General features: G+C 38.6%; 4 protein-coding genes across 7 annotated transcripts; 2 read left to right on the forward strand and 2 right to left on the reverse strand.

Annotated features, from left to right (window-relative positions):
- The first annotated feature begins 235 nt into the window (after positions 1-235).
- On the forward strand, positions 236-9,535 carry LOC137955497 (glucose-1-phosphate adenylyltransferase large subunit 1-like). 4 transcript variants are annotated; one of them, XM_068802464.1, is made up of 16 exons: positions 236-741; positions 1,148-1,653; positions 2,472-2,594; positions 4,144-4,317; positions 4,451-4,543; positions 5,121-5,204; positions 5,293-5,348; positions 5,618-5,711; positions 6,442-6,554; positions 7,842-7,914; positions 8,019-8,099; positions 8,188-8,274; positions 8,357-8,461; positions 8,583-8,689; positions 8,777-8,837; positions 9,131-9,535. In XM_068802464.1, exons 2-16 carry the CDS (start codon positions 1,411-1,413, stop codon positions 9,230-9,232), a joined length of 1,596 nt encoding a protein of 531 aa, XP_068658565.1. In that variant the 5' UTR covers positions 236-741; positions 1,148-1,410; the 3' UTR covers positions 9,233-9,535. The 4 variants fall into 4 exon arrangements, with proteins under 4 accessions (XP_068658565.1, XP_068658566.1, XP_068658564.1 ...); XM_068802465.1 differs by having other exon boundaries at positions 1,309-1,653; XM_068802463.1 differs by lacking the exon at positions 236-741 and having other exon boundaries at positions 1,008-1,653.
- A 1,746-nt stretch (positions 9,536-11,281) lies between these two features.
- Positions 11,282-12,929, forward strand: LOC137956212 (putative mannan endo-1,4-beta-mannosidase 9). The gene is made up of 5 exons (XM_068803594.1): positions 11,282-11,620; positions 11,731-11,925; positions 12,056-12,178; positions 12,279-12,481; positions 12,575-12,929. Exons 1-5 carry the CDS (start codon positions 11,282-11,284, stop codon positions 12,927-12,929), a joined length of 1,215 nt encoding a protein of 404 aa, XP_068659695.1.
- A 506-nt stretch (positions 12,930-13,435) lies between these two features.
- On the reverse strand, positions 13,436-15,345 carry LOC137956215 (mannan endo-1,4-beta-mannosidase 1-like). Its single transcript, XM_068803598.1, has 6 exons — positions 15,272-15,345; positions 15,062-15,086; positions 14,671-14,724; positions 14,136-14,258; positions 13,866-14,062; positions 13,436-13,787 (listed from the first exon to the last, which is right to left on the reverse strand). The coding sequence occupies exons 1-6, from the start codon at positions 15,343-15,345 to the stop codon at positions 13,436-13,438; spliced, it is 825 nt and encodes a 274-aa protein (XP_068659699.1).
- Positions 15,346-18,764: 3,419 nt separating this feature from the next.
- Positions 18,765-21,834, reverse strand: LOC137955423 (large ribosomal subunit protein uL18c-like). The gene is made up of 3 exons (XM_068802356.1): positions 21,629-21,834; positions 20,479-20,640; positions 18,765-19,194 (listed from the first exon to the last, which is right to left on the reverse strand). Exons 1-3 carry the CDS (start codon positions 21,809-21,811, stop codon positions 19,045-19,047), a joined length of 495 nt encoding a protein of 164 aa, XP_068658457.1. The 5' UTR covers positions 21,812-21,834; the 3' UTR covers positions 18,765-19,044.
- Between the last annotated feature and the right edge of the window lie 11 nt (positions 21,835-21,845).

Raw genomic sequence — 21,845 nt, forward strand, 5'->3', positions numbered from 1 at the left:
CTTCACCCTGTCAGCCGGCGAGCTCACGCTGAGGTATGCTCGAGCTCTGCAGTAAAATACAAAATAGACGAACAAGCGGAAAGCAGCTGTGGCTCTGACCCGTCATTTCTGTAATCCTACTTTTTACTTTTTCTGCTCTTTCTGCATAAGCTAATGCATCGCAGTTAACAAACCTTTTGAGATGTACTCTTTCCTCGTCCAGTCCACTCCATGCCGTTTACCTCTTTCTTTTGGTTTTCGTTTGTTTTCTCTCACTCGCGGTACCAACAGAATCCCAGTTGAGAAGCTCGCAATCAGAAGCTCTCCCTTTCTCCTCTTCTCACAAATCACAAATTTGCCGTCTCGTCGCTCTGCCACTTCCCTGACTAATATGAGTTTTCTCTTCTAAATTTCAATTCTTTGCCGTCGCTGAGCAAGAGGACTCCTTGTTCTTGAACTGTTATTAGCATCAGCATCACCATCAAGGGCAGTGTCGCCTCTCGTTTGCTTAATGTCCATGACGAACCTGTCCATCTGTTGGACTTTACAAGTCAGAGGCGGTAACTGGAGTGGCTGCGGGCGATTTTTATATAATCGTGTTCATCGTTGCTTGTCCCGAGCTTCGAGTCCAGAAAGAATTGTTTGCTTCCGTCTCCTCTTCGGACTCCTGAAGGAAGCCTTTTTACCAGCATATAGATCAGATCAGCCGTCTCTTGCTTTACCTTGAAGCCGCTCCGAACCTGGATTCTCGTCCAAAGTCAGGTAAAGGCGCTTGCTCCGTCCATTCCTTGCTCGATCTAGCGGCAATCACAGAACCACTTCTTCCTTTTATTATACCATTTTTATCTGTTATTGTAGCCACCTGTGAGTATATGTAACCACCAAGCAACTCCATTAAGACACGGCTTCTACTTGCTTATTTATTATATATTGCGACTCACTCTCCCTCTCACAGTCACGAGGAACGTGAGTAACGAAACTACATTATTATTATTATTATTAGTATTAAGTCTGTCGCTCGTGTCATTGAGCCAGCAAATCCCTCTTTCGATCATAGTTTAATCAGACGGATCTCCATGGCCGAGTATTTTCTGCAACTCTGTCAGCTCCTTCCACCTGTCACTCTCCCCTAATTTTCTTTTGTGCGATCTGCATCGTCAAACCGCAGGACTCTGAAAGGTTTGCGTAATTTAACTGTATGCTTAGTATTCCAAGTGGACTACAAACCAAGGTGTTGAATATCCGCTGGGGGACGCTGGAGAGTTTGGTTTCTAGGCACTTCTGTTGTGTAGTTGTGTTCCGAGTTTACTGGTTTGTTCTCTTCTTCAGAGGCGGCCGGGGAGATCGTGTTAAATTTCTTTCGTGACCGGAGGCACAGAAACTTGAGTCGATTCCATTTCCCACGGTTCCTATCTGCTTCTGTCAGTAAACATGTCCGGAACATTCCGCATCACTTCTTCACAGTTCCGATCACTCGATCCGCTCGCAAATAATCATCTGCAGCTAGAGAACAGTTCCACTTCAACATTCTTCGGAAACAGAGTTCCTGCGCCTTCTAAAAGCAGAATGGTGGCCGCACGGTTGGAGAAACGTTGCTTCTCCAGAGGCAAAGATCCCCTCCCAAAAACCTGTGTAGCTAAGTCTGTTCTTGCAGATGTTGAAAAGGATTTCCAGGTATTTTCTTCGATCTTTTTACTGCCTTTCTGTTCTTTTGTTTCAGCTAGTTACCATGGTAAAAACTCTCATTTCAGATGGGCTTCAGTCTCCAGAATTTTATTATATTTTGTATCGTATAATGTCCATATTATATTTTCCTTTCTTATGTTGGATCTCCTTGTCATCGTGCACACTTCAGCCTCCTCTACCTGTACCAATATCTCAAGTAATAAATGTAAGAAGAACGAAACAAGCACACTCACTTTCCTTAAGCAGTTGGAATTCCAGTTTTCAACCTGATCAAAATTGCTTAGGAAGGTCATTCCAGTTGATTATGTCATACTTTTAAGGAGAAGAACCAAAGTCTGGTTGATCCAGGGGTAGGATTCACATCTACCGTTTTCCTTCCCTATTTAAAGACAAAACTCTGATTATCTGGGTTTTATATTCTTTCAGGAACGTCATTCATATTTGTGTAGCTTAATTCATCCGAAGTGTGCGTCTCTGTCTTCCAATATGACCTTCAGATATTGATTTCAAGCATATGACAAATTCATTCTAACCTTTCTCTTATCAATTTGATTATGTTTTGTTTGCATCTGTGGTGGTAGCTTAGAGTTTTGGGATCTTCAATTGGTGTATAATTCACACACTACTGCTTCATGTTAACTACAATTACAATTCTATGTACCCTGTTTATTTGCATAAGATGTAGCATTTTATTTAATTTGTTCTGAAGTCAGCCCTTTTCATATTCTTTATTTTGTCCACAAATACTTGTCTTCGATAAAAAAAAAGTGCAGAAACTCACTATTGCTTGCTTGCTGTGTTCTTAGACCTTGTCTGCATCTGACTTTGTCCAGCCACAAGCAGACCCAAAAAGCGTTGCATCAATCATATTAGGTGGTGGGGCTGGGACACGACTGTTTCCTCTAACTCGAAGAAGAGCCAAACCAGCTGTAAGCAAATTTCAGGGTTAAAAATATCTTTTATAATGTATATATATATATTTTTTTATATGGAAGCTGTTCTGTAAGTTTTAAGATGATTCTGCTGATCTTGAACTTATAAGAGGTAACAGTGGGCCTAAACTTGGCATGCACCCTTTTTATCTGTGTATTTTCATTTTCTTCGTCAGTTTGATGTAAAAAATCGGTCTAAGAACTTCTTTTGTTAAGAACCACATTCCTCTCTGGGCATAATTACTTCAGTTTTTTGTTCTGAAGTCCCAAAATACATCAATCATTCAACTGAAATCTCCAATACTTATTGCTATAAATTAGTCAATTTCTAATTTCAAATCATGAATAGCCTGGTTCACTAATCTACATATGATGTGAAAAGCTTTCAGATAGTATTGAACATTTGCTTTAAATTTTTTTGTCAATGTCATAGATTTCCAATGCCTGCTTCTGCCCGATACCACTCCCTAACGCATATGTTTTACGACTTGTCTAATATGTGAAAGGGTCATGATTTGTAATGGTCTATACGTTTTATAGTTTACAGTCCCTGGTAAGATTTCTTTAACATTCCTATCATGAAACCATTGGCTCACTGTAAGATTATCTAGTCCCTTAAAATCTGATATTACAAAGCACTGTAGCAGACTCTACCAGCTTATACAGCAGCTTGTGCTATCATGATCTAAGGATTCTGATGGATCTAAAGATCAAGAAATGGAAGAATGAGCTCTTTGGCTTGCCCTTACACTCTTATGGGGGCTTACACACTTCACTCGCTAGGGGATGGGATTCATTCACTTGCATTCCTGCTAGCACTACAAAACACTCCAGTCTTAACGTGATTGAGAATACTTTTCTGGTTACTTCAAATCAGATGACTGTTGTTGAGAAATATTATGGCTAAATTTGGCAAACTCTGAATGGAACAGTGAATTTCATGAAGATCAGGGTGTTCCATTTTGGGAACTGGAAGGAATGCCTCAAACAGAAAAAAAATGGTCTCAATAAGTTAGCTTGTCACAGTTTAGGAACAAGTCCAAGAATTCCAAGTTGTTCCCATGATAAGAAAAAAATATTACATCTGTCAAAGTAAAATTTTCACTTGGAATTTCAGTTCTATGATCAATTGTGACATTGGTGAAACTTCTTGTTCAGTTTAGAATCTTTAACCATAAGAAGGTTTAGAAATATGAGTGATCTAACGAATAGTTGAAATGAACCAGGGAATAAAGTGAGTATCACTTTAATCTTTTTGTTGCTTCTAGTAGTCCATTTTCAGGGTACTCTAATGCTAAAGAGATTTCATGACAAATATTGTTTTTTCAGGTTCTGTTGCCATTGGTATTAGATACATTTCATATGCACAAATGAGTATGAGTTTTTAAGTAACTCAAGTCCTTTTTTTTGGCTTATTTAAAATTTTACCTGTAACTCGTGTTGGACATGGTTGCAGTGCAGGGGGTATTTATTTTTTACTCCTTATACATGAGTAAACATTCTCATATAATTCTGACCCTAGAAACTTGTCCATTCTTATCCCTAGGTACCAATTGGTGGCTGCTACAGGCTTATTGATGTTCCAATGAGTAACTGCATTAACAGTGGACTGAACAAAATTTTCATTCTGACCCAGTTCAACTCTCAATCTCTTAATCGTCATCTTGCTCGAACTTACAATTTTGGGAATGGTGTTAACTTTGGTGATGGATTTGTTGAGGTAGGTGAACCAGATAAGATTTCATGGTAATTAGGACGAAGAAAACTTGGCTCAATAGAATGAGTTGCATTGTGGGACATTTTCTTGTAGGAAGTGCTGACATTTTGTTTTGTTACATTCTGTTCCTCTGTAGGTGTTAGCAGCTACACAAACATCAGGAGAATCAGGCAAGAGATGGTTTCAAGGCACTGCAGATGCTGTCAGACAGTTTATATGGCTCTTTGAGGTGTGCCAATTGTATACTTTTCCTCGAATATTTGCAAGATGAGACTGCTGAGGTGGCTGAGTGTTAAAACCGGGGAACAAATAAAACTAACATATAAGTAAACAGTTAAAGAGAAGCACAATAGGCATATTGTTTGGGAATGTTAGACGCACTAGCAGTGCACCTGTTAGATGGATTCTGCTAATTTTGATTGAGGAACTGCAAAATAAAGAAGTGCATATTAATTTGGATGTTAGTGGAGGGAAGTTTTTTTTTTAAAAAAAAAGCTAATTAAAGAATGAAAATAATAAATGAAATTGATCTTTTTTCATTCAAAAACAATTAAAAGACCTAGCGAATGATTAGAGTGAAGTGGATAACGATTCATGTAGGCAATCACAGCATGATCTATAAGGAATAGGCGCTTAAGAAATCATAGTAGAGTGTTCCCTGGCCATGCTGAATGTGATCATTGTAGCAGATAAGTTTTACCATCAAGGGCACAGAAACAAGAAATGCTCTCATGATTTCATTAGTAAGTTATGCACATTATTTTTATTCAATATTCAGCTCACTAATAACTTTGAACCTGGGACAGGATGCCAAGAACAGACACATCGAGAACATTTTGATATTATCTGGCGATCATCTTTATCGAATGGATTACATGGATTTTGTGCAGGTTTGATTGAAGCTTCTTATTCTACATATGCCTGGTATTTTGTGATGTTGGCATGACTGTCTCATTAAGAATGTGATACCTTAAACAGAAGCACGTTGAGTCTGGTGCGGATGTATCTGTTTCTTGTGTTCCCATGGATGAGAGGTAACTATAAATTAGCGTATTGTAATTAGAGGCATGGAGTATGCACCCAGGTCCCGCCAAAGGGGATGCAGACAATCCTTTGCTCTGTTGAGCCTTTGTATTGAATTCTTTTTCTCATCGTTTGAGAAGGAAAGTAGAAAATGGATTCATCTGATTTACATGGACTTTGCGTACATATTCCTTTTTGTCAAAAAATTTTTCTTTACATCTATCTTTGATTTTCCTCATTTCAGCTACTTTGACATTTTGTGTTTTAATCTTTCTGACAGTCGAGCATCTGACTTTGGCCTGATGAAGATCGATAGACATGGTCAGATTCGTCAATTTCTTGAAAAGCCGAAGGGTGAAGATCTGAAGACCATGGTATTCACATGTGGCTACCTTTTCTGGTCTTTTTATTTTTTGGTGAAAACCCTTTTATGGTCTTATTTCATAGACATCAAACTAGATTTGAACATTTATTGTCATCAGAGCATTGCCTTAATCATGTTGGAATCAACAGAAAAAAATCCTTTCCCATTGCTATCTATGACTTTCATGCTCCATTATTAGGTTAGCCCTCTTCAATTCTTTGTAGACAACCCTTGTCCATATCGTTTTCTGTGTTCCTTTGTTTCTTGTCCATTCGTCAACTAAAAATTAATTTACCCGTTCTCACCTTGCAATGTTAGGCGACTGTCTGAGATGTCTAATCCATCTTAAAAACTCTCTTATTTTTAACTTTAATTGTGCCACTACTTAGTGTTCTGTGATGTATCAGTTTTAGTTTTACTCTTTGTAGTTTTGCTAAAGGTCTCTTAACTTTCTCTCCCCTCCCTCCGCATCTTCTACATATTTGCTTCATTGCCTAGCATTCAGCCTGCATGTGCCTATCATATTACACCAATTCTTGGGCACTGGATCTCCAGTTCCACTTTAGCCATGCAATGCCCATAATATTTCCCACAATATGCATTGCCACAGCAGCATGAAAATTGCATAGACATCATATGGGTGTGTCACTTTGGTAATTATAGAAGCAAAAACTTGATGAAGCTAGCAAGAACCTATCTTCTCTCATGTACTTTATCTAATGAAGTGTGTGTTACTGCAGCAAGTGGACACGACTATTTTAGGATTGTCAGGCCAAGAAGCAAAACAGTTCCCTTATATTGCATCGATGGGTGTTTATCTCTTCAAAACAGAGGTCCTACTGAAGCTTTTAAGGTAATTGTCTTGCCATGCTTCCTGCCATCAGCATGTCTAGATTTATTTTCTCTTGCATGCTGCTATGGAGTGTGTGTTAATAAGTTACATGATTACCTCGTAACGTATGCATTAAAATATCATTCTATCCATGAACCCAAGCAGCAATGAAAATCTAACATAACTAGCGGAAGTTAGTATTGATTTTCTTAGTCAGTTGATCCCAAACACTTCACAGTTTAATTTGGATCTTGGTGCCTGCAAATTCTTACTATTGCTTGTTAAACATTTATTTTGAATTCAAAGATAAAAAAGTTCTAGCATGAAAATCATAAAGGCAACCACTTTATGAAGACTATCAGCTTTATGTTGATGTATTCTGAGCATCACATCGAAAAATATTGTATTTAAATAGTAACAAAGCCATAATGGCAATTTACATCCTTCACCATGGATGCTCATGGCTTTAAAATTTTGTAATACAATGACATGATGATGATCCTGTTTGTCACCTGCCATATTTTGTAATACAAAGATTTTCATAACCAAAGGTCCACAATTTGGATCCATGCCATTGGTGTAATTTTCGATATCATTTTGGTCATATACACAGCAGGTCTTGTCATGCTTCACAAAGGCGGCTACATAAATGAGGGCTTCCTTAGCCTTGAACAAGGGAACTCTCTATTTGCACCAGGGATGGTTGCACTAGACAATAAATTAAGGGGATCAAGTTGAACATTATGAACCTTATCAGTGGGACCATACCCCCCTGGTTTGTCCGAGTTCTTAATAGCCTTCAGAGCCAATTAAATGCGATTCCAACTGTATTTTCAAAAGAGAACAGAATTCTGTTGAGACACATCCTAATGGGTTTCTTCTGAACGTATGCTGTTTGTCATGTGGGCCACTAATAGCTCTTCTTCTTCATGATGAAGGGCATAGTTTGGATGAATTACATATTTATCTTGTGCACTATTTTTGTTTTAAAATCTAATGTCTATGAGAAAGGTGTTGAGAATTCTTAAATTACAAAAGAACTGATAATTTAAAGGTATCTTGAGCTATTTCTTGACCATTGTTATTAAATAGTGCACATTTAACACATATTTCACTAGCGCTCCTTTTTGACTCTAACGCATATTTGTAGATTAGTGCTTGATCATACTGATCGCTTAGTTTTTAAACCTGCGCTCAGTCATCCTTTACATTCTTTAAAAGAAAAGCAAAATCTCATTGTCTATATCTTCTTTAATCGTGTGAATTATATCCAACCATGTCCATCCAATTTGCATTTTTTCTTTGCAGGTGGCAATATCCAACAGCTAATGATTTTGGATCAGAGATCATTCCAATGGCTGCCGAAGAATATAATATTCAGGTAGCATATAGATACTTCTAAAACTAACGTCAGAGATAGGCACATATTGGATCACCTGAAATGGGATGTAAAAGTTTTCTTGATTAACCTTAGTGTCACGGCAGGCATATCTGTTCAATGGTTATTGGGAGGACATTGGAACTATAAAATCCTTTTTTGATGCAAATCTGGCTCTAACAGATCAGGTATTCAAGTCAGGAACTCTAGCACCTAGCTCTTCTACTTTGGGTAATTCCATCGGAAATTAAAGCAGTGTAACTGTCCTTTTGGCAGCCTCCCAAATTTCACTTTTATGATCCATTGAAGCCAATCTTTACTTCTCCTCGATTTCTACCACCAACCAAAATTGAGAAATGCAAGGTATTACCCAGAAAATCGATTCATGTAGTGTTGTACTACTTTAGATGTGTTTGTGAAATGTGATCAGTCTATCCCTGTGCAGGTGTTGGACTCTATAATTTCTCATGGATGCTTCTTAAGGGAGTGCAATGTTGAACATTCTATTGTCGGTGTGCGGTCTAGGCTAGAATATGGTTGTGAGCTAAAGGTAAATGTTTCTTGAAGTGAAGCTTTGCACCTGTTCATATTTATTTTTCATGAAAATGTTCAACCAATCTTTTGTTTGTTAGATACCATAACTGAAGGAATAGATTAATATTGCTTCGTAGGATACCATGATGATGGGTGCGGACTACTATCAAACGGAGTCAGAGAGAGCATCATTTCTGGCAGAGGGCAAAGTTCCAATTGGGGTAGGGATGAATACCAAAATTAGGTCAGTGAAAAAATACCATAATAAATTCCTGATTATTTGAAGAATTGGATTGTTGTGCCAATTAATTTTTGAACACTTCTCTTGCAGCAATTGCATAATTGACAAAAATGCAGGGATTGGAAAAGATGTTGTCATTTCAAATACTGATGTAAGTATTCTCTTAATAGTTTCCAAAAATGGAGCCATTCACAAATGTTTACGTAATCATTCGCTGAGAAGAAACCCATTGGTGTGAAGGCTCTTCTTACGTGATTCTGGGCCTTCGTTTGACTCTTATGTCATAGAGGACATGAATTCACATTCTTAATGTCTATTTATGTATGGCCTTAGCATTTGCAAACCCAAAGTTATTTTTCGGAGAAGGCAACTCTGTTGAGATGCATAGATTTCTGCTCGTTTTTTTTTTTTTTGGTCTAAATATTTCTGTTTAATTATATGCAGAATGTGGAAGAGGCAGAGAGACCATCAGAGGGCTTCTATATTCGTTCTGGAATCACTGTGGTGCTAAAGAACAGTACAATTCCTGATGGAACCGTCATCTAGAAGTTTGATCATCTAATTTAATGGCGCCGAAAATCGTACATAAATACCAAGAAGATGCTGCGCAGAAAGAACACCAACTTACATTGTAAATGAAAAGCTGAGAATTCTTGATCCTTCACTGCTGAAACAAGCGTAGAACATATTCGTAGGTGATGTAGACGAGCATGTGACGTTTCCTCGTCCAATTTGTACACAGGCCTATAATAACGTGGCAAAAGGGGTCGTAGTTGGCTAATTGGCGTGGCCCTTCTTACGGATGATACGCCTTTTGATGACAGACATTTGATAGTGATTAAAGATGCAGTGTCCAATTTCTTGAAGAATAACTTATAGCCTCCTCACAATCTTTTGATAACAGAATTGTAAAAAATAACAACTAAAAACTCCGAAAGGAAAAAAAAAAAAGTCTTAATTCTTCTGCTATGCTGTTCCTATACCTACTGCTTATAACTTACAGACCCTGCTTTTGAAAGACCAAATGGCATCAGTTAATTGTAGTTACTTTTTATGGGTGAAAACCCCGTTCTTTGCATTTCTAAACTTCAGTGGGGGATAATAAATTTAATTTGTACACTTTTCCTTGTCACCAGACCACACATAAAATTCTTTCTTTTATCTTGTACCACTAATTTCTAAAATACAAAAAAAAAAAAATGACAATCAAAGATACAAAAAAGAAATTGTATCTAATTTTTCAGTTCTAAACATGAATTTTTGAAATTGAAGAAAAAAAACATGTTCATTATTTTGATTTGCAGTCATACTTTCTTCCTACAATATCTTCAAACGTGTCCATTCGATTATTGGAATGAAGAAAAATTTCCAGATTCTGAAAAGATTTGAGTTCAGATGATTACCTTCCAGACTATTCTTAACCAGAGTCACACACATTCACTACTGTAGCTGTTACATGTCAAATAGCTTCCATGTTATTTTTTCTGTTGTTGTTAAGTATAGGTTCTATTCAATAAACAGATCCAATGTGGCAGGATGGTCCTAGTCCTAAAGAGGTAAAGAGTTAAAATTCTGAAGTGGTTTCCTATTCCAACTCTTAAATTTTTCAAAGAGGTTCCCATTCACTTGTTTGTTGTATTTCCTATTTTAAGATATCCTGGTCTTTGAATTTGTTGCAGAAATAGGCCTCTCGAATCTCGATCAATCAAGATTGATTCACTAACTCTTGTAATGTAACGAAGAGGAACAACTACTGTAACGACACTCAGTTGAGACCCTGACGTGTGCTCTCACGCAGCCGTTCGGCCACTTGCCATTTCACACGATCTCCTTCCCTCCGCCAAATCTATCCTTTTCCTTCTCTTCACAAAAGCTTCAAATTGCCGATATTCAATTCTCTGCAATCCCCTCCGCCGATGAAAACGTTTTACAGCGCACGGATACCGGATATAGCTAAGTTTTTTGTGACTTCACACACCAGCTTAGTACTCTGAACCCAATTATGAACGAAACGACATGATCTACTACTTCCCTAGTCATCCCAACTGAGCAGATAGCCTTCAGATTTCCCATCGTCGGGACTGGACTGTAAATCAAAATGCAAGGCTGATTAAAGAAGAGGATTGCCAAGGAAATTGGGGTGATGATGCTCTCCCAACAGTCTTAACAGAATTTTCAGGATGATTCACGCGGTCTCTATCAATCTTCCCAACTGATCCCCTCCCTAGACTGTTGGGAGCTAAACATTACGAAACTGAAACATTCCAAGTTGAACTACTCCTTTTCATCTCTCGTGCCATTCCGAAAGATATAACTGCTGCATCTCTTCCTAATCGTGTAATGTCTTCTCCGAGCTTTTTTAGATGTCATCTCCATCATTCTTCTTTGGCTTTCGTAACAACTTGATGCATTTCATTAAAAACCGGCAGAAAAGTAGACTATCCAATTGCTTCCTCCAGAGGTCTTCGATCTCTATATAAACAGCAGAGGGATATACTCCAATGCATCCAAGCACTTCTCGTCTCTTGAATCAACATTTCCAACAAGACACAGCTGCTTGTCCATTTTATTCAAGTGCCAGTTTTGAATCCAAACATGGTGGGAAGGACGATCTGCATATTAGTCTTTTTCCTGGTACCATTCCTCTTCGCCGTAGATGCAAGGGGAGCTTCAAGAGCTTACCGCCCAGGCGGTTTCGCCAAAACCAGTGGCACTCGTTTTGAGCTGAGTGGCAGGCCATTTTACTTGAACGGCTTCAACGCTTACTGGCTCATGTATATGGCCTCAGACCCAGCAGAGAGAGAGAAAGTCATTTCTGCCTTCCAGCAAGCTTCGACTCGTGGATTGACCGTGGCAAGGACATGGGCGTTCAGTGATGGAGGTTCTAGACCCCTGCAAATAAAGCCTGGTTCTTACGATGAGGACATGTTCAGGGTACGTATGATCAACCGAGAAAAACTACTCATCTTATTCTTCATTTAATTGCGTTGAGAAGAGAAAAAGCTTCGTTTTGAATCTCACAGTTCTTGTTATTCTTCATCCAGGGATTAGATTTTGTTATAGCTGAAGCTAGAAAGTATGGGATTTATCTGATTCTGAGCTTGGGAAATAACTGGTCAGACTTTGGAGGCAAAAATCAATATATTCAGTGGGCAAGAGAACAGGGCCAGTACTTGGGCTCTGAAGACGACTTCTTTCGGAATCCTGTCGTCAAAGGCCACTTCAAGAACCATATCAAGGTACATTCTAAGTCTTCATAGAATCCGAATTCCTTAAGGGTGTTGCAGTTGTATAATTGTCGACATGGTTGAAATTGAAAAAAAATCCTGTAATGGATAATGGCGTTTCATCTTTCCGTACTGTGTGCAGGCAATTCTTACAAGAGTCAACTCCATTACAGGAGTTGCTTACAAGGACGATCCAACCATCTTTGCATGGGAGCTGATGAACGAGCCACGCTGCCAGAGCGATCTCTCCGGCAGAACCTTACAGGTAAGACCTAAAGAAAAACCATAAGAAAGCTACAAATTAAGCAGCTTCTTATCTTCCCGTAATGCTCAATTGATTCAGCTTCGTTACATTCGTGGTGAAGGACTGGATCACAGAGATGGCGGATCACGTCAAATCTATCGACAGCAACCATCTTCTAGAAATAGGCCTGGAAGGATTCTACGGTGAATCATTGCCCGAAAAGAAGCAGTTCAATCCTGGTTACGAAGTCGGCACAGATTTCATCTCCAATAACCAGATAGAAGGAATCGATTTCGCCACTATCCATGCATACCCAGATCAATGGTAATCTCATTAACCTCAGTCTGAGAGTATATACAATATAGAGAGAAAGATCAATAATCTGCGAAGCTGATGCTGTTTTCTTCGTTTACACAGGGTATCCGGGTCGAACGAGGAAGCTCAATCGGCTTTCGTACAGAAATGGCTTCAATCCCATATCCAAGACTCAGGTGCAATTCTGAAGAAGCCGCTGCTCTTCTCGGAATTCGGCAAATCGTCGAGATCTTCTGGATACAGCGTGAGCCTGAGGGACAACTACTATGCGAGCATATACAACACCATCTATGCCTCCGCAAGGAGTGGAGGTTCCGGCGCTGGTGCCCTTTTCTGGCAGCTCTTTACGGAAGGCATGGACAATATGAAAGATGGTTACGAAGTCATCTTCTCCGAGACGCCTTCCACCGCTAACCTTGTGTCTCAGCAGTCCCATAAACTCTCAGACCTCAATTGATCGGTTAGAAATTTTCATTTTTGATTGAATAAGTAGAGCTTGTCAAGCATCTACATAATTTGATGTAACCGAAGCCAGATCTGGAAGAGTTTATTAATAAGACAATGTAATTGCTACAGTTGTTTTAATAAAGGCTCCGTTACAAAACAATCGTCATTGTCATCATCGTCGTATTGTCCTTCATTACTAGGAACTGTGGCATGCTCTCCAGTTCCTTCATTACTTGACGGAGATGATCAAATTTTTTATTTTTTTGTCTGGAGAAAGAATAATCGTCTTATTGCCGCTCTCTTTCCTGAAATTTAGAACAATAATATCTAGTTCTGTATTCTTAGATGAACTTTTTTTTTTTTTGACTGCATAGAGGTTGGCCCATTCAACAACACAAGAACCGGAACGGGAAAAATATATTATTTCAGCAATAAAGGTTTCATGGTAAAAAATCAAACTGATATTCAAACAATTCATTATCTTTTAAAATGCATAGAACCCGGCATTTTTTTAGCTTATAGAGCTGATAACTTCTTGGACTGCTGAAAGATAATATTAGCAGTGGAGGGGCTCTCCGCCAGGACAACTTCATAGCCATCTCTAAGGTTATCCATTCCTTGAACCAGGAGTTGCCAGAAGAGTGCGCCACTTAAGGGGCCTCCCCTTGTAACAAACGCATCAACGATGTCGTAGAATACCGTGAACACTGCATCTCTTTTGCTCGTGCTGTACCCTTTATCCTTCCAGGATTTGCCGAATTCACCCAAGACGAGTGGCTTCTTCAGAACCTTCTGCGAAAATTGGATGTGAGTATTCGTCCAGTTCCTGGAGAAACTCAGTTGTTCTTCGTCCGACAAGTTCTGCAACCTGTGAAGATGACCCAATTCATATTCATCAGAAAAGGAATTGATCAGTTCTTCATATCTAAGTAGCTTTTGTCTTTACCATTGATCTGCATATGCATGAATTGTTGTGAAATCGATCTCTGACATTTGGTTGTTCGTGACGAAATCTGTCCCGAAGATATATCCGTTGGGATTATGCTGCTTGTCGGATAGGCCGTAAAATCCTTCAAGCCCAATCTCTAGCATATGGTTTCTGTCAATCGATTTGACGTAAGCGGCCATTTCCGTCACCCAGTACTGAAATCAAAGCGAGAAAGGATATTTCATGAAACTGCGAAAACAGTGGAGGGAATTTCTTCAAAGACCTTACCTGGAAAGTCTTTCCGGAAAGATCAGACTCACAGCGAGGCTCATTGATGAGCTCCCAGGAAAAAATGGTGGGATCATCCATATAAGCGACTCCAGTGTATGTGTTGACTCTATTTAGAACAGTCTGCAAGATAACAACAACAATTAAACATTTGAATCCACTGCTCCTTCAGTTCCCATCTCGCATTTTAAGGAATCCATCTCGACCAGATCCTTATTTTAGCAAACAATGGTAATGACGTGAGAGAAAGAATCTTAATTGGCTGGCTTTGTAAGAGAATGAACGAGTAAAAAAAAAATAATATTATATTCAATTATAATCAAGTCGTTGAATTATTTTTCTTCTCCAAAAATCCAACAAATTCAACATCGGCTAATGAAGGTTCCACCTGAACCCTCCGACTCTCTTTAATGATGATAATGAAATAAGAATGATTCTTTTTTCTGGAATTAGTTCATCACTGCTTGCTTCGACTGTTGAGAAAAATTGGCATGTCTTCTCTGTACTCAAAAGCGGTAATCACAATCCATCATACACCTCTAATGTTCTGCAATGTAGCTTCAGCATTCATGCAAATTGTGAAGTTCACCTGTAAAAACAAAGAGTAGTTAACCTCAAAACAGTAAAATACGCAGTAAATTGCAAAAAAATTCTTTTTATTTTTTATGTTGTTTCAATATGAACGATAGCAATTGCACTTTTTCATTTCAAATCGAGGCCTCCACTATTCATCTAAAAATTCTTTTATCTGAAACCATAATTTAACCAAGAAAAATCATTGTTCAAATGTCTGCATCAAACCAAGCAAATTACGAGAAGAAAACAAAGGATAACGCCCTGGTTGGAGATGATTAATGCGTCAACCCATACTTGCTACAGTGAAAACTACATGCTGTAGTCACTCTTTCCAAGTTTTTCTAAATAACCTTGCTGCATGCTTCGTTCTGTGAACTGGAATAAAAGAACACAAGTATCCTAAAAATATACTAAAATTCTTCCTACAGTGAGAACTTGCAAAGATGTTGATGCAAAAATAATTACAAATCAGTTAAGACCTTCCTGGCCAAAGTGGTATCTTTGGTCCATGAAAAAATACAGGTTAATGATTTTGTAACCTAATACCTAGGATAACTTACTCTAGACTGAGTGGACTACCAGTATGTGAGACTAGAGAACAAATGAGAATGGAAAAAACAGCTATGGCACCCATAACTCCAAACTTGCAGCAGAGTGTAAAAACAACCTCAAGAGAGAAGAAACATCAGTCCTACAAAGAAGGTGAAAATCTACAATTACAGAGTTTGAATCATGTTGGAATAGGAATGGGAATGAGAATTTGAGCTAATACAAGACGTAGCATTCAAAACTCCAAATTTCTACTCCTTGGCAATTTTACTAGACCCTGCACTGGTTATATTTTTTAATGGATTGATGCCTACGAATGTGTATGGAATCTCTTCTGATTTACTTTGCAGTCGTTATTAGAGTTTGTATGATACAATCAATTTGCAGCTCTGTGTGGGTAACTTTCTCCTTACATCATTTTTTTTTTTTTGTAAGATATCCCTTCATCTTCCTCGGCAATTTAGTTCCCATCATCACCCTCCAGAATTAAAATACTTGGAACCATGAACTTTGTTATATGAACAGCAAAAATTCTCCTACCTGATGGTTGGAAGGAAATCTATATGGATCAACAAGTTAGAATTGACTGCAAAAAGTTTTAAGTATGAGAATTTTTCAGTGATGAAGTTGAGAATACATCAGATATTTCATCAGACACTAAAAGTGAGTCTCAAAAACATTCATTTCTCTGGATTACTCCTCAGAATAAAGGAATTCTAAAGCTGAAGGAGGTAGTACATCATAAATTGAAAGACAGTTTCCAAAAAAAGGAAAAAAGCTCGTGGCATTGTCAGACCTAGTTAAGAATCATAAGCTACAAAAGAGGCTCAAAACAAAGGAAGATTGGCATGGTAAGGGAAAAATATTGGCATGGAAAGTATGCTCCTTCATTTTGTCTTCTTCAGGATGAAGTGCATCACTGTCTTTACTCTTGCATACTCTTAGCATGTGAAGCCCCATGAGTTTTGTAATTGAAGTGTTAGCTCAATCCATCATAAATTTCAAATGGTTTGGATTTAATTTCAGCACCTACATAAGATTGGAAAATTCAACTATTTTTATGCCCACCTTTCAGCAAAGTCATACCTGTCAAAACACACAGCAATCAAAATCAAAAGCAAAATCATGCAGTGAGTTGTAAGAACTTTACACCTAAACTATATGAGCTTTCTGCTGAAAAAGACAACCAAAAGACAGAAATTGCAATTAGCATTTTAAATGACTTCCAATATTTATCTAAAGAAATCTTTCATCTCAAGAATGCTAAAGAACAGTAAAACTCCCTACAGAAAAAGCTTGCAACAAGTGTCAACATCGGAAGCGGGTTGTGCAGACTTACTCATGTCAGTTGAGACCTTGTGAGCCAAAAATACTACACCTTGCTAATGTTAGAGAGATGATAATGGCTCATAAGACAAGCATAAATAGACGTCTGAAGCAGATATCTTCAGCCCAAAGAAAACATTCCCATCTGTGACTTTGAACCCAAATTATTGCCTAATATCTAGGGATACTGCTGCGAGACTCAGAGAATTATCATTATATGACGTTGAAAAATAGATGACTTCTGGCGGCCAAAATGAGCATCACCAGGTATAAATGTGTAAAGAGATAAGAAACATTAGGATGCTGCAGAAGAAATCGAGTCAGAATAAGAAAAAAGAATGTAGAGCTAATACATGATGTAGTACTTCACATCTCCACCTCTTCCCACAGTTATTAGGACCAGCATTTGCCATTTTGTTTCGTGCAGTGATGGTGCAAAATTTGAAAGAATCTCTTTTGCTTCACTTTGCAATTTTTTTTTTTTTTTTTTTTGACTTTTATAGATATACTAGATTTGGTGCTCTTCATAGGTAATTCTCCTTACTTTTTTACCTCTGCATTCCTCGTAAATAAAGTAACAGATAATACAATGAACTCCATTTCGTGATCAACAATAATTCTCAAATCTATCAAGTAAGGAACTCTCAACTGGATCGTTAACTTAGCATTGAAGGAAGAAAGTTTTAATCATGAGAAACATTCAGTGGTAGACCGTGAAAGAATCAGAGTTTTCATTAAGACGTTAAAGTTAAGCTTCAGTCTCAAAATTGCCCGTTTGAAACAGTACACATTCGTAACTGGATTACAGATACATTCAAATTAATTACCAGAGACAAAATCTGCTCCATCCAGAAAGCTCAGATACTCCTCAAACAGATAGAGATATAAAGGTTCGTGGAAATCCCGGAATTAGTTCAGAATCATAATCTAGAAAAGAGATTCAAAACCACGGAAGATCGTAGTTCAGAACCATCAACTAGAAGAAAGATTCATAACAAAAGGAAGATTGCAGTTCAGAATCATACACTAGAAGAGAATTTCAAAACCAAGGACAATTGAACTCGTAAGGACAAGATTGTTGCCTCCCTCTTTCCAACTTCTACCTCCATACTGGTTTGTTTCGAAAGTCAACCCCGCAGTTCCAAAATCTCAATACGACACTCAAGCCTCAATACTACTCAACTTTCGGTTAGACACTTGGATACATAATATGGAGCCAAAAAATCGTCGAAATTAAAGCCCGTACTTGAAATCAGAGGAGCAAAGCCGATTTCCGCCTGTGCTTCGACGATGAATCTCAAAATGGAGAGACTTTCTCAAACACCCATCACGTGGGCGGTAGGACCAGCCCGGAAGCAAAGCATACGTTTGCAACGACGGCGGCGATGAGATGAATGTTTCCGGTGAAAAAAGCAGCAAACCAGAAATTACACGAGTCGGCCGATATTTTGTCCCATAAATACATACCGATACCCGAAATGTTGGCCGAAATATCGTCCGTTAAAGACCGTTCTCCAATATCGGCCAATATAACCGTAAAGTTGTCTGTTACAATCAATTTTCGGCCGCTACAAACCTCTTGTAACGGCTGCAAAGAATCTTCGGTTCAAATGATGACATTCAAGAGTCTTCTTCTAGGAACCAAGTAAACAAGGAATCTGGTTAATGAGAGTGAGTCAACTCGGACCGAATGTCATCATTTGAATCATCGTTGTTGGACAAACGATCCGGGAGTCGGGTACAGCCGAAACCGGCGGGTACTTCTTCCTTCTCGCAGCGACGACTGCTCGCCAGCGTACTCCTGATATCGCTTGATTACCTTGATGAAGGTTCATGTTTAGGATAGAAGATTAGGATTTTATCACAAATAACCGTCCCTTTTAACCACATCTCTTGGAGACCTTGAAGTTGCCCCGAGTACGAATTCCAGATTCCAGAAGACACAGTTTAGTTAAAAACAGTCCTCAGGCTGCAAGAGCGAGGACCGGAACAACTTGGAACTCTACCCAAAACTGTTCTTCAAAATTTAAACGGAGAAAATGCACACTAAGACGACCCCATTAAATTTCGATCTTAGGAGAAAGGATTGACGAAAAATGGCTTCCATTGCAACCACTTTTTATCTGAAGATTAAAAAACAACGAAATGGAGGTGAAAGAAGTTTTAAGCGGAATACAATTAGAAGAAAAAATTAGTTGGTTATAATAACTGGAAGGATGAACGAATCCAACTTTCTGCACCTTCATCCAGATTACAGAGTCTACACTATCTCTTTCATTGGATAGTCTTACAGAGCCTCCTACTTATTTGCAGGGAAGTGGAGTATTGCCTTTCCCGCAAGATGTAAATGACTCTTTCATAAGGGCCTCTATGGCCTACCAATTCGACAACAAAAATTCTCATTTCCAACATCAGCAAGATACAAACTAGCAAAGAATGAAAAACAGCAAGACACAATTTAGAACTCAAGACCCTGCTCTCGTGCAGCATCTGCAAGGGCTTCAACACGTCCATGGTAAGGGTAACCACCTCGATCAAAAGCAACCTTTGTGATGCCTCTCTCCAAGCATGCTTTTGCAATCACTTCTCCCACTTTCTTGGCAACTTCCTGATGATTAAGAGCATTGTCATACAAATGAAATAAGAACTTCAAAAAGTTCCCGAGGAAGTTGAGAATTTAGAACATCATTCTCTGAGGAAAAGAAAATGATGAAGATCATGCATTCAAATCCCACATTCTGAAGTTCATACATTCCCAGGTTTGAATTTGGGATCTTTAATTATGACCTTCAGCCCTTGCTCCACGGACCGTGGATGATAGCAAGACATTGCAGTTCATACTAAAACATGAATACAACAGATGCTATCATGACAAATAATCCACCAATAGCAAACAAATCCACATACCGTCCTTCGAGAATGACTCAATCATCATCCCCTCTGCTACTGCGATCTCATTTTCTTCATCCGAAAACAAACAGCTCAACCTTACAGCTTACATGGAGTGCTGTATGCTGTTACAAGAGCCCCTGAACATCTAGGCCCATAGAAAGGGCTCAAATGCAGATGTGTGTTCAAATCATTTTGTGAACTTTTTCTTCAGTCACACAAAAATTTTATTATACCATACCTTGTGTGATATTAACCCGTCACCAAGCAGATGGCAGACTCTTTGTAAAGCATCAGTTCTCTAAATTTTTCAATTTGGAACTTTATGGTCCAAATGCATCTTAGCGTAGATTATCCTAGGGGTACATTAGGGGTATCATATGAAAATTCCAACTTATTTATTTTATTGTTAACCATGTTTGGGCTTTCCAAAACTAACATTCAGTCAAAGAATGATGGATCAATACATGAAAGAGGGCTTCATATTTTTCACAGAGTGGTTCATGCACGATTGCTGATAAAAATCCCCAAAAAAGTGCAAGTATACTACTTCATTAATACAGAAAAACCAAGCCTTTAAGAAAATATTAGAATTCAGAACCAACAATTACGTGCTCTATGCTTAAAAATATATCTTCATCATTTTTATCAGAATCTTGTTTGAAAAATGCTAGATTCAACAAAATCATGTCTTTTGCCTCCATCATAATCTAGCCTTGGCTAAAGAAGCTGTGTTGTCCTTAACTACAAGTTTTGTGAGTATCCATAAAACCTGAAAAGCAGCCATCAAACACAAATCCACAGCCCTGTAAAGAATTGGCAATAATGCTGCGAAGAGTGCAGCACAGTCTGAATTTCATTAAACACAGGCATCAATTACTTACTTTAACTAACAGTAAGAAATTCATCATGTTACCACCCCCACCAGCATCAGATAAGCTATGGTAGCTTGGGGCACTTATTTAAAAGGAAAAGCTTTACATCGAATCTAAATTGAACTTACAATTGTGGGGCTAGACGAGAAGTCAAACTCTTCAGAGACAGGCTTCTGCATTGTTGATGCAGAAGCAAGCGTGTGCATCTTAGTGTCATCGATCACCTGGACATAGATATGTTTATTAGAGCGGAAAACACACATCCTTGGCCTCTCTGGGGTCCCGTTCACCTGAAATCCATAAAACAGTATAAGACAGAGAAACAGGAGAAGAGGAGCGAAACCATGCAGTATATGCAGGGCAGGGGCAGGAAATTGCTTCTAGTGCCCTTTTTAAAATATTTCGGCTTAAAACAGTCAGGAAGGCAAGTTGCAGAAGCAAGATTTCTCTTTATATACTAAAAGAAAAGCTACAGGACTGGCAAATTCTGCAATAGAATAGAATTAGAAAAGTAACAAAAGTAACTAGGACCTTCATGCATCAAATGAGAATTAAAATACAGAATTATGAGAAATTGTTTCAAATTACAGAAAACAAAAACACAAAAGTTTCAGGAATCGGCGGGCCTTCACAAACTTCCCCAAGAAAGGTGGCAGTCCCCCAGCTCCACAGCAACGGCATGAAGGAGCAGCTCCTTCATCCGCGTGACAACCATGACATTTCTCTATTTCGATATATGATGCTAAACCAAGACCGAGATAGAGAGAGAGAGGCCACACCAACCCTACCCCTCTGTTGGCTCTACGAGACAAAGGCAATAGAGCTAAATATTAATGAAGCATATCATAAATTTTCAGGAGGATTAAAGCAAACGAAGACGACTATAGGAATGACATGGGAAGAACGGAGAGAATAAGCTGAGGAGAATGAGATAAAGGTACACCATTGGGTGAAGAAAAAGGAAATCAATTTCCGACACATTAGGACAAAACGTAAAAAAACTTGCATATCGAAAGGATGCATGTATTGCAGAGAAAGTAAGTATATTTCGCTAAATGGGATAAGATATAAAAATATAAACCGTCCAAAATTAAATAGAAAATCGCCATGGATCCCCTAAATGACCTCCTGAATTAAACTTTTCAAAACAGAGGACCGGAAGACACTGCTGATGAGTCAAATTTTTACAACACTTGGACAACGAGCACCAGATGGGGATAATGATCAAAGCGTGAGAAATTTGGGGATAAAAGGGAAAATGCCGTTATCAAGTGAGACCTTCTTACGGATACGAACATGTCGAGCAGTCCTGTTTTCTCTCCTCGTTGCTGCTTTGGATTCAATAATCGAAGTTTGTTGCGTTTTCACTGGACCAAATTTGGGGTAAAAGGAGAGTCTCTGCGAAGAAGGGAAAGTGTTATGGAGAAACGAAAGAGGCGACGACATAGGCAGAGCGGCCATTTGTTTTCTCTTTCCAGGCTTGGAGTACTCCACT

The sequence above is a fragment of the Aristolochia californica genome, unplaced genomic scaffold, assembly GCF_029961685.1.
Source record: "Aristolochia californica isolate CCGP_79_NKW_82.1479 unplaced genomic scaffold, dmAriCali1.0.hap1 SCAF_2, whole genome shotgun sequence".
In the NCBI taxonomy this organism is placed as follows: domain Eukaryota; kingdom Viridiplantae; phylum Streptophyta; class Magnoliopsida; order Piperales; family Aristolochiaceae; genus Aristolochia; species Aristolochia californica.

Excerpts from the sequence above, each read along its gene's own strand:
- LOC137956215 (XM_068803598.1), bottom strand. The coding sequence starts at position 15,345 with ATGGGTGCCATAGCTGTTTTTTCCATTCTCATTTGTTCTCTAGTCTCA. Across the intron at positions 14,259-14,670 it reads CATTGCAGAACATTAGAGGT|ACTGTTCTAAATAGAGTCAA; the intron begins GTATGATGGATT and ends GTTATCTTGCAG. Across the intron at positions 13,788-13,865 it reads CATGCATATGCAGATCAATG|GTTGCAGAACTTGTCGGACG; the intron begins GTAAAGACAAAA and ends TCATCTTCACAG.
- LOC137955497 (XM_068802464.1), top strand. The coding sequence starts at position 1,411 with ATGTCCGGAACATTCCGCATCACTTCTTCACAGTTCCGATCACTCGAT. Across the intron at positions 6,555-7,841 it reads GTCCTACTGAAGCTTTTAAG|GTGGCAATATCCAACAGCTA; the intron begins GTAATTGTCTTG and ends TTTTCTTTGCAG. Across the intron at positions 8,100-8,187 it reads ATCTGGCTCTAACAGATCAG|CCTCCCAAATTTCACTTTTA; the intron begins GTATTCAAGTCA and ends TCCTTTTGGCAG.
- LOC137956212 (XM_068803594.1), top strand. The coding sequence starts at position 11,282 with ATGGTGGGAAGGACGATCTGCATATTAGTCTTTTTCCTGGTACCATTC. Across the intron at positions 11,621-11,730 it reads ACGATGAGGACATGTTCAGG|GGATTAGATTTTGTTATAGC; the intron begins GTACGTATGATC and ends TTCTTCATCCAG. Across the intron at positions 12,482-12,574 it reads CATGCATACCCAGATCAATG|GGTATCCGGGTCGAACGAGG; the intron begins GTAATCTCATTA and ends TCGTTTACACAG.
- LOC137955423 (XM_068802356.1), bottom strand. The coding sequence starts at position 21,811 with ATGGCCGCTCTGCCTATGTCGTCGCCTCTTTCGTTTCTCCATAACACT. Across the intron at positions 20,641-21,628 it reads ATGTTCGTATCCGTAAGAAG|GTGAACGGGACCCCAGAGAG; the intron begins GTCTCACTTGAT and ends TATGGATTTCAG. Across the intron at positions 19,195-20,478 it reads TCTCGTCTAGCCCCACAATT|GAAGTTGCCAAGAAAGTGGG; the intron begins GTAAGTTCAATT and ends CTTAATCATCAG.